Source organism: Eublepharis macularius, chromosome 3, assembly GCF_028583425.1.
Source record: "Eublepharis macularius isolate TG4126 chromosome 3, MPM_Emac_v1.0, whole genome shotgun sequence".
Taxonomy (NCBI): domain Eukaryota; kingdom Metazoa; phylum Chordata; class Lepidosauria; order Squamata; family Eublepharidae; genus Eublepharis; species Eublepharis macularius.
The window spans coordinates 141,585,151-141,601,515 of record NC_072792.1 but is presented as its reverse complement, the minus strand read 5'-3'; the positions used below and the strand labels follow the sequence as shown (position 1 = coordinate 141,601,515).

Here is a 16,365-nt window from a genome sequence, read left to right as displayed (position 1 = left end):
GATGGTATGCTGTACATATGGAGATATTGAATATTGATCACAGTTAAAACAATTTATTCAAGAAAAAGAAGTCCTCCAACGTTGGTTTCAGTGGTGCATCGGCATGTTCACTGTTTCCACTTAAGGAGCATGGCTGCTAGAACTGACAGTATGGCCGGCCACTGAAATAAAACTAGGTATACTGGATCAGAACCAGCACACACAAGTCCCCGTCCCTCAGGTCATCACTCATATCTTTGCCTAATGGCACCATATCACTGGGGAAGAGGGATCAGCTACCTTGCATTGTAGGATTGGAGTCCAATGGCCCCTTCGAGACTGACAAGATTTCCAGAGGGTAAGCTTTCAAGAGTCAGAGCTCCCTTTTTCAGATATCTTCAGGCAGTCAAAGCTCCCTTCTTCAGGTGTCTGAAGAAGGGAGCTCTGACTCTTGAAAGCTTACATTCTGAAAATCTTGTTGGTCTCTAAGGTGCCACTGAACTCAAATCCTGCTGTTCTATTGCTGACCAACATGGTTACCCCCCCCCTAAAACTTCCTTGCACAACTACTGAAGATTAAAGAAATTAAAAACTAGCATGCTAAGTCCATTCTGTATGTGAATTCACTTGAAAAATATCTTTCACCTGTTGGTATATCCTCAGTTCTCTATCTGGACATACACAGTAAAATTTTGTGATTACATTGCAAGCATTAATGCCTAGGAACATTCATACAACCACAAAGAGAAGGGGGAGAATGTGTCACAGTGGTTCCAGAATCTAGGAATTAGAATGTCATCTGCCCTTTATGTGAATGAAGTGGAATAAGTAAATGTAGAGCTAACTTTCATTACTGCACATAAAACAGTCTACACATTAGAAGAAAACAAATCAGTGCATTGATTTATGAATTCAAATACTTTTTTAAAAGACAGATTTGTTTAATCAAATTCTTGACAAAGTAAAACTGTTGCCCATTAGAAATAAATAAATAAGTTAAATAGTTGTGGGATATTTAGCCTTTCTTGCCTTCAGAGCATGTCTGTCTCTGACATATGTTCAGAAGTAGTACATAATCATTCTGGTAATTCTTCTGATGGAAAGACATGACTACATGGATGGTTTGATCCAATTTCTCAAAGTGATGAGATGAAAAGTACAAAAGCCAACAGTGGCAACTACTCTAAAAAGGAGGGCATGTTTGTCTTAAATTCCTCATTAAACCTGTTAATAAAATATTCTTCTAATTTTACCCTGGGCAAGAAAAGCTAAATTGGCCTTATATGCTAAACACTTAGATAACTACCATTTTAAGATTTGTTTATTTATGGACCAAATCTTTTCTTTAAAATGTAAATATCATTTGAATGAAACAGTAATAAAACTATAAGCCTGTAACATGCAACTCAACATTTATCTTACCACTAATACTTTAAAAACCCCAAACAAGTAGCTCTCCAAAGCAGAGAAGACCAGATAGAAGTTCTTATTTTTTATTTATAGTACCTCCCCAGAAGCCTAAACAGAAAGGAAAAAAAAACAGCATTCACAAGACAAGAGAATTCCGTTGCCCAATGGTCAATGTCCCATTGAAGTCAAATCTGCCCGTTACACACAAATGAAGCTGATTTTCATGACTTTGCAAATGCCGGACATCTCCCACAATGTACAGCTGCATTCAAAATTATCCAATGATAAGCAGCATTCCTCGTATGTATCCATCCATTTAATGATCAAGAGAATCCACACATGAGCAGTTATGATCCATACTCTCCACTGACAAGACTATAAGAAACTTTGCAGCCACATCAGCACCTCATTCTCATGGCAACATGGTCCATTACCTCCCATGAAGGATACTTTCAACTGGATCTGTTTTTAAAGCAACTTCCTGAAAGGAAATAAATGAAGTGATTATTTCATTTCTTGTCAAAAACAGCATACATGCAATACAATGACTTGGAAGTAAGACTTCACAGTGGTCCTTGATCCCACCACAGTCACTAGTCACTCATCATTAATCAAACCCTTAAGAGGGCAATGAGAATAGATAATTATAGATTTTGCACTACAACATTCTTCCTAACATATGAGAACTAGTTTTGGCAAATAGGAATATTTTTTACTAAACTTGATAAAGATACTAGAATTAAAAACGTGTACAGATAAATTTCTATAAAGAATGTCAAAATACTGCATTTTATACACCTAGAACAACCACAATAAAGAGATTCCAGCATTTGCACTTTCCTGGAATCCACAAGAGCAGACATTACGTTCTACTAATGACTAGAGATGGGCATGAACAGGAAAAAAAACGAACATGGTGTTCGTTTTTCGTATCCATCCACGAACAGGGACTCATGAAAACCATGAACATGACCCTGTTCACGAACATGTTCATGGTTGGCTGTTCATGGGGGCCAGCAGGCTCTCCTCCAGTCATCATCCAAGTTTGGTCAAGATCCCTACTGCACCACTCCCAGAAACCTGACCTGAGCAGGCAACAGGAAAGGTACCAATAATAAATAATAGTTTGGTCCCAGAACCTGGCAGCAGCCCTGGAACTTAAAGAGGTAGATCCCTACCACACCACTCCCAGAAACCTGACCTGAGCAGGCAGCAGGAAAGGTACCAATAATAAATAATAGCTTGGCCCCAGAGCCTGGCAGCAGCCCTGGAACTTGAAGGGGTAGATCCCTATCCTACCACACACAAAGAAAATTCAAGCTCCAATGCACTCTCTCTATCAAAATGCCAACAGCAACTGTCTCTCCCTCTCCACTGTCTGCAAAGTCAGAGCTGGGAGCTCCCCTCTCCCCTGCTCTTTGCTCCCTTGTTGTAACAAATGTGGAGCTCCACACTTGAAAGGAAGACCTGCCTATCAAGCTAAATTGGGCTTAGATTGGGGTTTCCAGGGCAACAGCATGAGTTCAGACAATCCCTGCCTAAGTTGCCAAGGCAGTTGATTGCAGGTGCCAGGCTGTCTGGCTTGACGAACAGCAAGACGAACAGCAATGAACGAGGCTTGCAACGACCATCTGTTTGTTTAGAATGGGGCCTCACAAACAGCTTGTTCACAAACAGCAGATTGGGCTGTTCGTGGCTTTTTTTTGTTCATATTGCTGTTCGTGCCCATCTCTACTAATGACTACAGTTTCTTTGTCATTACCTTGTTGAATTTGCAGAATTCAAGAACTAACTTGTAGGGTTTGTGTTTCTGATAGCTTTCAAACTCCTGTTTTAAAGGAAAAACTACTGAATATTAGCTAGTCTTAAACAAAGATGCTGAAAAGTCGCAATGGCTTTTCAATACCCATCTAGTTCTGCTTAGCCGTGAGTTTTCATTCATATATACAAGTTTTGGAGAGCTCAGTACCACTCCCTCAAGAACTTAAACTGCCTTCCTAATAAGTTATGGTCTGAAATGGAACTGCATTAACATTTCAGTTCCGTCAAATGCCAATTACAATAACGTTTTTCTGTACATGCTTAACTTGAGAGTGCCTCTGATTTTTAATAAATTGTTGACTTTGAGGGGTGCTTTATATTCATATCATATCACTAGCACATGCTGCCATGCTGTCATGCAAACACAACAGGCGTGTATTCAGAAATTGTGCTCAATACAAAATGACTGGATGTTGCACATCTGTTGAGCACTAAAATGTCCATAACACGTGACTTTAATCCTACTGCTTTTAATCATGTTCATTTATGATTCACCCGGAGTTTGGTCAGAAGGAAAGTGTTAATTCCATAAAGGTAGCAGTCATTGATGGCCTTCTAGGGGTTATGATTTTTAATAAATTGTTGACTTTGAGGGGTGCTTTATATTCATATCATATCACTAGCACATGCTGCCATGCTGTCATGCAAACACAACAGGCGTGCATTCAGAAATTGTGCTCAATACAAAATGACTGGATGTTGCACATCTGTTGAGCACCAAAATGTCCATAACACGTGACTTTAATCCTACTGCTTTTAATCATGTTCATTTATGATTCACCCGGAGTTTGGTCAGAAGGAAAGTGTTAATTCCATAAAGGTAGCAGTCATTGATGGCCTTCTAGGGGTTAAATTCATGGGCCACAGACTGACTTGAACAACTGTCCTTTCAGGAATTGGTTGGAGTTGACCCTCCTAGAGCTCAATTCGCTTTACCAACTCATTGACTTGCTTCACCCCCGTCACTATTGTGATTGGTCAAGTTCTCTATGCTCCCTAAGTAAACTTTTGGTTAGCAAATTTCTGTAATGAAATAAAGCCCCTACTGTGTCAGATGCCATGTGTTGCCCTTCCCTATACATTCTGTCTGCCATCTATTTTATTAACTGCTCTTCTCCCTAGAATGCCTTTCTGAAATTCAACTTTTTTAGAAAAAACATGTAATGTATAGAAATCAAAATGTTCTCATATGCTGAATGCTAACCCCAAAATAACGGATTTAAAGTACAATTTTATCCATTGCAAGACCACTAGGAATATAAATAATTTGTTTGGAGGGGGACTGCTAATATAACAGAAGAATAATCTCTCATTATCTTCATTTCATTAAAATATATAATATTAAAAATCTACCCAAAATTCAAATACAGTGGGATTTCACCCACTTTTTAAAAATGACTCCTCCAGTATGGTGTGAGGTAATATTCTTTTGAATGAATCCCTGCTGTACAGAATATAGTTGAGGAACCGTCTATAAGATTATTTTGAAAACTTCTAACTCACATTTGATGCTGTCTTACAAATTCTGCAAACTGCCGGTCTTTGGCATAAAGTTCTAGAATCCGTATTCTGTCTTGGATTTCCTATAACATAATGGAAAACAAACATTTTTAAAGCAGCACAATATGATGACACACACACCCCATGACTACTTCTCAATAATGACTCTTTTCTGTCAAGTTCAATTCAACAACTAATTCAGGAATCCACAACATATTGCCTGGGGATTGCATGCAACTGGATTGCACATATGGTGGGGCCTATAGCGCCCCACTGATATCTGTGGCAGCTCTGTAGTTCCAAGTGGGCCCAGCTCATTGAAGTTAAGACAGCTGGACATTGCTGAACAGACATCACTAGAGACTGATGGCAAGTCTTGGGCAAGCTTCTGAAAGGTGCGGATGCCAAAGATGGTGGTCACTTTAGTCACTCGGATTCCTAGGATTACTAGCTTCCAGGTGGGACCTTGAAATCTCCTGGAATTACAACTGATCTCTAGACTAAAGAGATCAAATCTACTGAAAGAAATGGCAGTTCCAGAGATGGACTCTATGACATCACATCCTTGCTGAGTTTCCTCCCCTCTCCAGACTTTGCCTTCCCAAGTCATCACACCCAAGTCTCCAGCCAGAAATGGAAACCCTATTAGTTCTTCAAGCTCTCAGAATTCCATTTCTCATTAAATCATGTAACTTGATCAAATATGCATGGCTGACCATGCTTTATTCAACACTGACAAGGATATGCTCTGTCTTCTTCTATGAAACTCAGCAGAGAGCAGCAGCTATAGTAGTGGTATGGAGTCGGAAGAAAGAAGGATGGAGACAGCAACAATGGGGCAACCCTCTACCTCCCAGTAAAAAGAAGGGTTTAAACAAAGTGAAAGTTAATGTAGTGTCACCACAAGAGATAGCTGGCAACTCTCCACCTCCTTCCCCCATCCTTATGTTATCTTCCATGGCTTACACCAGCTATCTGTTCCACTCTTCTATTCCAGCATGCCCCTGGCAGCCTCTTGCCCTCTCTGCTGCTAAGGCAGTAAAACTGCAAAATGGCCTCCAAGAGTTCTATGCTTTTGGCAAACCTTAATAACTACTTTTTAGTTCTGGATATGGCTAAATCAAAATGGGGGAAATCTCTTTCGTAAAAGTTTATTCTCACCTCATTTCAGCATTTTTGTGAGGCTGTCCTAACTGGACACAAAAGTATTAGCCCATTCGAGCTATGTTGATCTAGGGAATAGTGTTCTCACTTTCAATTGGCTGCATGCATGACACAATTATACATGCAAATCTGATGTCATTGTGTTAGTATAGTGATGTCACCGCACTAACTACCTGATCCCCAAATGGCTGGAATTGCTTTCTTAAGAAAATAACTGCTCCTTTTTTTAAAAAGTACCATTTTTGTTCAAAAGAAGATGAGGATAATCCCCCCTCCACACCACACCCAGAAAATACTTTCTCATGTCTCAAAATGCCTCATTCTGTTCCAGACAACAATATGAGTAAGCAGTCAGTACTGCTTCTAGCTATCTCAAGATAGCTATCTCAAGTCACAAGATCAATGTTTTTCACGGTGCAAACTTCTAGCAGTATTCAAAGTGCTAGCAGTAAAGTATGGAATCACTTCAGCAGAGGAAAGCCTCCGCTCAAGAGGCGAACCATGTCATAGGATGAAAGCCGTAGTTCTTACTGTACTGTCTTCACATGACCCATTTCATGATGCATCCCACTATGGATTTCACAATGAAAATGAACTCATTATATTGAACATCAAAATGTATCTTACTTTCCTTTAGATACTAGGTTAAAACCACTCTATCGGCTTTTAACAAAGGGGTTCCTTTTTAGCTCTTTTATGGTCTGCTCCTTGCCTGAGGACTGTTTAAATAATATCATTTTAGACTGCTCTGTTTCATTTTTGTCCTTTTATGCCCTGGCTTTTAATTGGCTTGGCTTATTAGCATGTTTTTATTTATTTGCTTTTATTTGTTTATACTACTAGCTCAGCTTCTTTTAATCACTTGTTTTATTGTGTGATTTTATTGACTTTGTTTTTATTGTCTTGATTGGGTTTTTTATTGTTTTTGTTGTGAGCCCCCTCAAACAACTCTGGACAGGTGGCATTAGGATTGCCAGCCCCAGCGGAAAACCTGGTGGGAACAGTTAGGGGATGGGAAAATTTCATCAGTGTTGTACCAATGCAGAAGAGTGCAAACCTGGAAGTGACCTCATAGTGTCCGTGCAATGCTATAGGATTCACTTAAAATTCTATGGTTAAACCAGTCTATAGGTAAACAATAGAGTTTTCTGTAAATCCTAGAATGTTGCACCAACACAATGACAATACTTTCAGTTTTGCGCTCTGTTGGTGCAATGCCTTCCCCTTTGTCCCTCCGCTGCCCTCTGAAAGGGCAATGATGTTGCACAAGCACACTTACATCACTTCTGGTAAAAACTGAAAGTGATATAGTGGATGCTCTAGCAAGGTATTAATTTCTCCCTCCGATTTACTCAAGAGCTAAAGGGGAATGAGAAGAAATGCTAAGAGGGTGCTCCTTAGGTGGCATAAAAGTTTCATAAATAAAAAAAAAATTAGTACTTTAAATTAATACTTACAAGATTATATTACATATATATACAGTGCATTCCTACACAATTACACCCTTCTAAGCCCATTCAGGTGTAACTGTGTTTAGGATTACACCATTATTGCTTAAAGTACTATGGATAAGCCCCTGAGACAGGACAGGGTGAAAATCAAAAGAAGTACCTCTTTAGTGAGCTCACTGTTTTCATAAATGTGCCTGATCTCCTCACTGCTGTACTCAGTGGATGTCTCATTACTCGTTGAGCTGTAAGAAGTAAGCTGTGGATATCTCTTACAGTACTGGTTGTGTCCTGTAGCATCACTCTCATACATTGGATTGTATTTCACTGCATTTTCGATGGATGAGAGGCTGTCCCCTTGCCTATAAGGAAAGTAGAAATGTGCAAATGGCAAATAGTGCATTCATCTCTTTGCAAATTATTTTCCAAATTGAATTGACTCTAATGAAGTCTGGCACTCCAGACAGCAACCTGGGAGATAAATTCTTGACCTCACAGCAAAGCCTCAGTTTAGGTTTCCTTGGAGATGTTAATAAGACAGCTGCTACAAACTAGGACTGAAGAGTGTTAGAGTGGGTAAGTCGAGGAATGCTTCCAAAAGGTGGGTCAGCGCAACCCTTGATGATCTTTCTGGACCCTATGTGATCCCTTCCATAGAGCTGACTACAACACTTGGGACCTTCTACCTTACCTATATGGTTAAGAGCACGGGACTCTAATCTGTAGAACTGAGTTTGATTCCCCACTGCTTCACTTGAAGCCAGCTGGGTGACCTTGGGTCAGTCACAGCTTCTAGGAGCCCTCTCAGCCCCACCCACCTTACAGGTGGTTTTTTGTGAGGAAAATAATAGCATACTTTGTAAAACCACTCTGAGTGGGCATTAAGTTGTCCTGAAGGGCAGTATATAAACCGAATGTTGTTATTATTAATGTTATTATTATATGCTCTATGAGGGGCTGAGTGGGCTTTGGAACAGTCACTTGATGCCTAGAAAGAGTTGCCTTCTTTCTAATATGCCCCTTCCTCAGGCAACGGCTTTAACATTTTCCTTCCTCAGACTTCTCACACTCAGCAAGGTCAAAATTGGCTATTATTTATTTCTATTTACACACTAAGCTTCCCTAAAGATTTTTTATCATTTAGTCCTAGCTAGGAGCCAGCTGGGGATCAGTTGAGAATAGCCATTTTTGCTCAGTGGCTGTATGTAAAATATGATGATGCTCTTCTTTACTGTCCACCTGCCTTGTCTTAATAACTATCTTGCTAACAATTAAATACTCTCCAACAGATCCTTACCCTAACGTGTCCTCCATTTCACTCTTTGAGTACTGATCTCGAAGGGTCCTGGCCAGGAAGAAAATGACAGCAGATGCTACGAGAAGAAAGCCAGCTACTGAAGCAATTGCAATACCCACAACAAGTGGTTCCGAGACATATTCTTCACAGTGCTCTCCTCTGTACCACCAGTTCTCACCTACACGGCATCTGTCATCCACCCACATCAAAAGGGCAATGATAAAGAAAAACAAAGGAAAGTCATTCTGTTATCAACCTCCCATTTATAAGCTCATGTTAAATCTTCACCGATGTAAGAAAAAGCAGGTGAGTGAAATACTAAGACATTGTGCATTCATAACTGACACACAGGAAGCTAGCACAGAGGTGTAAAAGCAACATGTGAGTGGCGCTATGAATGTAGGGAGACATCTCTGAAGACGGGTTTGTTCACACTTTGACGATCTGTTGTGATTATTGGAAAAAATAGTATAACATAGGGAGACCAATGCATATGATTTCTTTTTTAATTTTATTTTTATATTTATTACTTACAATACAATTAATAACACTAGAAAATTATTAGAATTATTAGAATTAGAAGACAATTTCAAAAAGCAGTTCAATTAGTACATTCTTAGAATTTCTTAAAGGATAGAAAAAGTTTTATTATACAAGAGATAACAGTAATTTAGTAAAGCCTTAAAAGAACGAATATTTAATTAAAAACAGTTCAATTGGTAGTAAAAAGGATAATAATCAATTACAGAAGTATATTAATACAATATTAGATAAACAAAGAAAATTCCAGCAGTAACATCACCACCACACTTAAAGGGGGGGAAAGTCAGACATACAATTACTATTATTAAACCAGTATGAATTTCATTCTTAAAAACAATAAAACTTAAGAAGGATTCTGTAATCCCACTAAGATTCTACTGTAGCCCATGTGAGATGTACCTCTATTCTATTTCTGGTCAAAATCTTGGGGAAAAATAATGTATGTTCCTATTATTAATCTTCTCATTTCTGTATCTTAAATTGTATATACGTTTTAGAAAACACACAATTGTCACGCATAATACTATTAAGGGTTCCAAAACTGGGCAGCAACAAGCTTGAGAGTACATAATTTCCTTACAATTTCTCAACATTCATCTATATTCAAATTACATGCCATTTTCTCAATAATTTTTGTATCATTTGTTTCTGAGGAATATTCACCAAAGATCTGCTTTCTGACATCTCCAACATTTTGGTGAACAGCCTAGGTTTATCTTACTTGCAGTCCAATCCAATGCATTTTTACTCAGAAATAAGTCCCATGGAACCCAATGAAGTTTACTTTCATTTCATTGTGCGTAGAATTTCTGCCTTAATTGTCAAGGTGTAAAGGTACAAAATGTAGATATTTTCCCTCATTGAAATACATAGAATAGATTTAGAAATTTGCTTTAAAATATTTAATCACATCTGCTGTATTTTTATTTAATTTACTCATAGCAACTAAATACCATATAATCTGAACAGCATACCTTTATTAAGAGTCATGATTGTCTTTTCAGATTTAGCTTTGTCTCTGAACAGGGTTTTGTTAATTTTACATTTAATTCAGTTTTAAAATTGGTAATATTTTAAGAGAGGCAAAATTTCTTGTCTCCCTCTTTTTATTTGTTGGTGTGATGTAGGAAAATTTTGAACAATCAGTTCCCTTAGTCCTTGTCAGTTGTGATCTGTTCCATTCTTGATCAAAGGTATCAGCTGTACTTTAATTTTTAAAAAAGAAGCCTTGGGAGAACAATATGCATGATTTCTGCATTTGAAAGGCTAAAACAAACTTTCACTTACCTACATATTGCCCCTTGCCCTGGGATTATGTCACATTTCCCATCATTTTGACAAAAGTCAGGCTGGAGATCACAAATGCTAATACAAGGCAATCCATCAATGCTTAGATAGCCTGGATAACAGACACACTCGGCCTCCCCAGACCACTGGTTCACCAGGCATTCAGAGAACTCATTGCATGCCTGGAACTTGCAAGGATCAGCTTGTTCTCCTGAGAATACAGTCAAAAAGAGGGTGCAAACTGAACATATTGCAGTTAACTCAACCTTAGTCAATTCTTTTGTTTGCTAGGGACTCAGGCTATTTGCTAGTCAGGAGAATGCATACTAACACTAGGCTTTGTTCAGACATCACATGAAACCATGGTTTTAGCTGATTGTCTGATTATGGGTTATGGCCCATCAATCCAGGATATGAAAACATGAATTTTGAAATAGGTTTATTATCCCCATTTAGTCTGTATTATTGTAGTTTATTGTAGTTATAAGTTTGTACAATCTTACTGTGCCCACTAATGAGGTGGCCAATCATTTAGTCTGCTTCATTACATAATCTACACGGGAATGGCATTTCTGGACTTTTCAATTTTTATTTTTATATAATTTGTTCTTAATGTCTTTCTTATGCAGCTAATAAAAGTCCCTTTGTTTCTTTTCCTCTCCTTTTTCTATTATTATTATTTAGAAAAGTTACATAGAAAAAGTTTCTGATGTACAAAAGGGAAAAAGAATTCCCATTTTCAGTTATAAAACTTCAATTTCTATGGTTATCACATTACAAAAAGAAAGACTAATGTTTAAAAGTGCACTTATCAACTATTATTCTATATACATTTTAATACCTTAGCACTAGAAATCAAATTCAACAGACTCCAATATGGTATAAAGGGTGACCAAACTTTCACATATGACCAGAGTTTGGGGGACCATATATATTTTTAAACTGTAATTTTATTCATTATCATAACAGCCCTAACCTTTTATAACCACTGTGTTTTTCTGGGATTGTTTGCTATTTCCAGAATTGTGCTAATGTCATTCTGGCTGCAATTAACAAATGCTTTATCAAATTTTCATTTTTTAATTTTTAACAGGGTGTTTCCCCAATAGATCATTGGACTTGGTTGGAAATAATAGCCAATAATATTTACTATTGTTTTATGGATCATGTTCCAATAACACTGAACTAATTAGCATTCTCATGGCAAATGAAAGAGTTCCTCTTTATTCTTCTATACTTCAAACACATGATAGTGTCTCCTAAGATTCTGACTGGATTCTGGCTAATCTGACTGGAGTAAAGTACCGCTATTAAGAGAAATATTTGAAATTCCTGAAGTAATTTTTCTCATTTTCTTGTTGATGTAAAAATCCCCAGATCATGTTCCCGTCTGATTTTAAAGTCCCAGTTTGTACAATTATTCTGTTGTGAAAGTAGGAGTGTATTTTTGTTACTAATTTTTTAAGTGGGCCCTGGTTTATTAGTAATTTTTCAGTTCTGTGACCTGAAGACATTATTCATTCACAGAACAGATTTAAAATCATGTCTTAACTTGTAAGAATTGAAATAATATGATTTCTGTTGGGAATTTTTTTCCATTCAATTCTCTAAGAGTTATGTCTATACTTTTATCATGGAAGTCCATAAGCCAAATAAGTCCAGCATCATATCATAAGACATAAACCCTGTTTTTCAACTATTTTGCAAGATCTCCCTAAATGCTGAGAGATAAAAGCAGGTCTTTAATGGACACTAACTAGGCAAAAGGAGAATAATCACAGGCTTTTTCATTTCATTTGGCATTCCCTTACTGACCATCCTACTTGTTTACATGTGATGATGATGATGATGATGATGATATAAGCCCCCACCTGCAGCATAGTGTAGTGGTTAGAGCATCCAACTGGGATCTGGGAGCCGTTTACTTCCCCTCTCTGCCATGGAAGCTCCCTGGGTGACCTTGGACCAATCACACACTCACAACCTAACCTAACTCACAGGGTTGTTGTGAGGATAAAATGCGGGAGGGGAGAACATGGTAAGCCTTGGGCTTTGAGAAGAAAAGTAGGGTATAAACAAAGCAAATGAATAAACCTAATATGGTACAGCCTAGACAAGCTTACTGATCAAGCAACAACACTCTTTTCCTTATAGTACCTGATTCTACATCAAGGGAGTATTTATCAATGGCCAAGTTCATGGTCTGGTAGGCAGTGTTGCAAAAGTCTTCCAGGATCATGTACACAGCGTTAGTGACATTGCGAGGCACCGGTCTCACAAACTTCATGCGGCTGTTCACCACAATACTGCCATTTCTGAAGTTCAGGATTTCCAGATTCTGGAAGCCCGTTAGATTGGACTGCAGATAAGGGACCAGCTACAGTACAAAAGAAATCATACATAAATGCTGTGGTAGTGATGTCTTTTTTCAACATGTATATATTCTCAATCAATCATGTTTAAACTCAATATATGAATTCAGTTGGCCCTTCTTTCAAATGTACTTAGACTTTTACATTTTCATATGATACTAACCAATCACAAATTAGGTCCATTTGACCATTAATACATGTTGCACTTTTGATGAGAAATGTTCATTTGACTTCACATAAAGCCTAGGTTTGAGCCTGTATCCAACCACATAGTTCATTTGAAGGAATCACATTTTCAGTCATGGAAGATGAGGCAGTGATGTCAGCCAATTTCCTCTTCCCATCTTGTCCCCATTTCCTCTCTTCCTCCCTTCTGTTCCCTGGGTCCACTGATCCCCATAAACAAAATTTAAGGGGGCTCAGTGGCTGCAGCAGTAGGGGAAGATCCTGCTTTGAAAAGTCTGCAGATTGTTGGATACACTTTGTATCTGGATAAGATGCTTATATCACAGTTTTGTAATCTATTTTATAAAATCACAGTTCCATTAAGGTTGGAATTTCACTGTGTGTGTTGCCCATAATAACAAACAGTAAAACTAGATTATAAGAATATTTCTTACCAGTTCTAGGAATCGTTGTTCCAGGGCTTTATATTCAGGGGAATTTTTATTAAACAAGTCTTCTGAAAACATCATATTGGTAACTCGAAGGCTAAAGAATACCACTAAAGCTCGTGCAGGGACAGTAGCACTGTGATCTTCATGAGTAGCCCAAGCTACACTGGCCATCTCTGTGGAATGGGCACTTGTAGACAGCTCCATGTGACTGTCAGTCATCCTTCTTCCATCTTTCACTTCAGGGGAATAATATGTTGTGCTGAAATAGTCATGGTCTGTTATTTCATGTTCTTTTGTAACCAAGCCTTCTTCTAATTTGGTTGGGATGATTGCTGTCTGAAATACTGTTGCCTGTGCAACAGGCATGTCAGAGAGGACATCAATAGATGAGCTCACTGTAGCGGGAGGAATATAAGTGCTAACTTCTCTAGTGAAATCCTCTGAACCAGGAAGTATGGTTAAAATGTCAAAACTTGTGACTTCATCTGTGGCTTTATGAGTGGCAGGAGGAGTAACTGTAGATTTGAGGACATGTGTTTCTAAGGCTTCTTGAGATACTGACTCTACATCAGGCTGTTCCACGGTAAAAATATCTGTCACTGGACGTTCTACAGGAGTCACTGTTAAAGTTACTTCTGGTTTCATGAGTCCGGTCCACACAGAGGTGATCTCTGGCTCTCTTACTGTAACATCCTCAAGTGGATGGCCTGTTGATGACTCCTCTGTTACTTTGAGTGTTTGGATTCTTATTATTCCAGATGTGATTTGATAATCCTCAGTGGAATCCTTCAGTGGTACTATGCTGAACATCTCAGTAGATGTAGCAAGAACACTTTCTATAGAGGAGTCAAGAGGTGACAGAGAGATGACTTCCATTGGTAGAGTCTCAGATGCATAGGAAACCCATACATCCTTATAATCATATACACCTGATCCCTCTGGCTCCAATGTAGCTTTGTCCCAAGGCCCTGCACTTGACTGTGGCTCCTGCCCTGAACTAGTGTCATATGCATCCGTATATATATCAGGTTGAAAAGGCTCCTCATAACTTGTAATCACTTCCTCGGATTCTGTGGCTGATGGTATTGGAGTGAGAGGAATCACAGACTCACTTGTAGAAGGAATTTCTTTTGGCACAAGGTAAGGAGTAGGACTCAAAGGTAAATCTTCTGGCTTCTTAGTATCTCCAAGCACTAGAAAACAAACCAATGCAAAAGTGAATATTTTTTCCAAACTTTATTTACTGGGTTTATATGATCAAGTCCACATACCTCCTGCACACACACACACTAATATTATTATATATTTTCCCAGTAAATGTCATCATATCATCTCATTCCTAATGTATGGTATGGCTGCCATATCATAATATTCTGGTCAACTCATCTCAAAAATAATATCTTAAAGCTTGAAAAAATACATAAATGCACAACCAAAATAATGGATTGTTTCCCCAAGACATCCCTCCCCACATTGGGGACCACATTTTGGAGTTCCACTAAATTCTCAGGTATTGCACAGAGGTACAGAGAGAGGCAACTTTTCTAACCAAACCACAGAATCACAATCAGGCAACGTGCAGTCAAAGAGATCCAGCATGGTGTATTGACACTAGAGAGTCAGACTAGGATCCAGGAGACTCAGATTTGAATCCCTACTCTGCTGTGGAAACTTGCTGGGTGACTTTGGGCCAGTCACACACTCTTAGCCTAACCTACCTCACAGGGTTGTTGTGAGGATAAAATGGAGGAGAGGAGAATGATGTAAGCCACTTTGAATCTCTATGGGGCAGAAAGGCAAAGTATAAATTAAACAAATAAAGGCATGAGAACTCTGCCACATCCTAATGAAGTCTCTATGACTGTAACTGTCTGAGGCCCCTTACACCTGATTAATGACCAATGTTTGCAAGGCAATAACCCAACATGCCGGATGAAAGCATATACAAAAGAGCCCCCTTGGGCTCCACTATTTGAGTTGATTTTGCTTTCTAGACCTACTAACATGGCTACTGGTTTCCCTGAAACCTTTTGCACCACTGACAGGAGACATCAAGAGCCCTTCCTCAGGACAGAAGCATATGACTAATTTCTCCTCTTCGAACTTTCCTGCCATGTCCTTCCTCCAGGGATGGTTCCACGTTTTGGGGAGCCTTGTGCAGAGAATGCTCAGGGGCCTCCCATGCCTACTATTCGGCTCCCCTTCTTATCCATCCACCAAAATGCCCCCACTTTGCTGTGCATCCTTCTTCTGCCCTCTTACAAGTTCTCCCACCACCTGCAGTCACAGCTGCCATGCTGCCTGCATGCCATTTCTCTGACAGCGCAGCTAGGAGCACCATGGCTACCAGAAACTCTGATGCTTGTGTACTACACACATGCCCTTCTCCAGCAAATCTAGGTTGCATATGCAGCTTATGCAGCTGGGAGCAGAGGTGACAAAACACAGACAGTGGAAGTGTAGGAGTGAAGACATCAGAGGAGATGTGTGAGTAGTATGTCAGCAGTGGTGGGACTACCAGAAGCCATGGGGTCTGGCACTTGCCCTACTTCAGGGTAAGCTGATGCTGGCCCTGCCTTCCTTCTTTCCCTCCCTCATCCCAACTTCACCCAATGGCTTTCCTGTGCACTAGCTTCCCATTCTTCCTCACTCAACCAGGCACACCTCCCCTTTACCCTACCTCCCCTTCTCACATGCATTCCAAACCTTTTGTGTCCTTTCAGGGACATCCCCCACTCACACCTTTCTCAGATTCCAGGAATTTTTTCCTTGACTAGCTATATCAGAGGAATGATATACTTTCAACTTTACAGAGCTGCTGAAACCAATGCAAGGTTGCTGTGAGACCCTTTGTATGTTCCTTTCTCCCCCTTCTTTTTAAATTTATATTTTCATTTCCTCACATCACCACCATTTGTGAGGAAGAT

General features: G+C 39.1%; 1 protein-coding gene across 1 annotated transcript in view; it reads right to left on the bottom strand.

The window, feature by feature from the left end:
* Positions 1-486: 486 nt before the first annotated feature.
* Positions 487-16,365, bottom strand: part of IMPG2 (interphotoreceptor matrix proteoglycan 2) — a 117,526-nt gene continuing 101,647 nt past the window's right edge. Inside the window, exons 14-20 of the mRNA XM_054973940.1 lie at positions 13,442-14,631; positions 12,607-12,826; positions 10,450-10,660; positions 8,620-8,808; positions 7,486-7,684; positions 4,714-4,793; positions 487-1,870 (exon numbers count right to left, since the gene is read on the bottom strand). Of these exons, the coding sequence (XP_054829915.1) occupies positions 1,858-1,870; positions 4,714-4,793; positions 7,486-7,684; positions 8,620-8,808; positions 10,450-10,660; positions 12,607-12,826; positions 13,442-14,631 (2,102 nt within the window). The 3' untranslated portion in view covers positions 487-1,857. The remainder of the gene's footprint in view (positions 1,871-4,713; positions 4,794-7,485; positions 7,685-8,619; positions 8,809-10,449; positions 10,661-12,606; positions 12,827-13,441; positions 14,632-16,365) is intronic.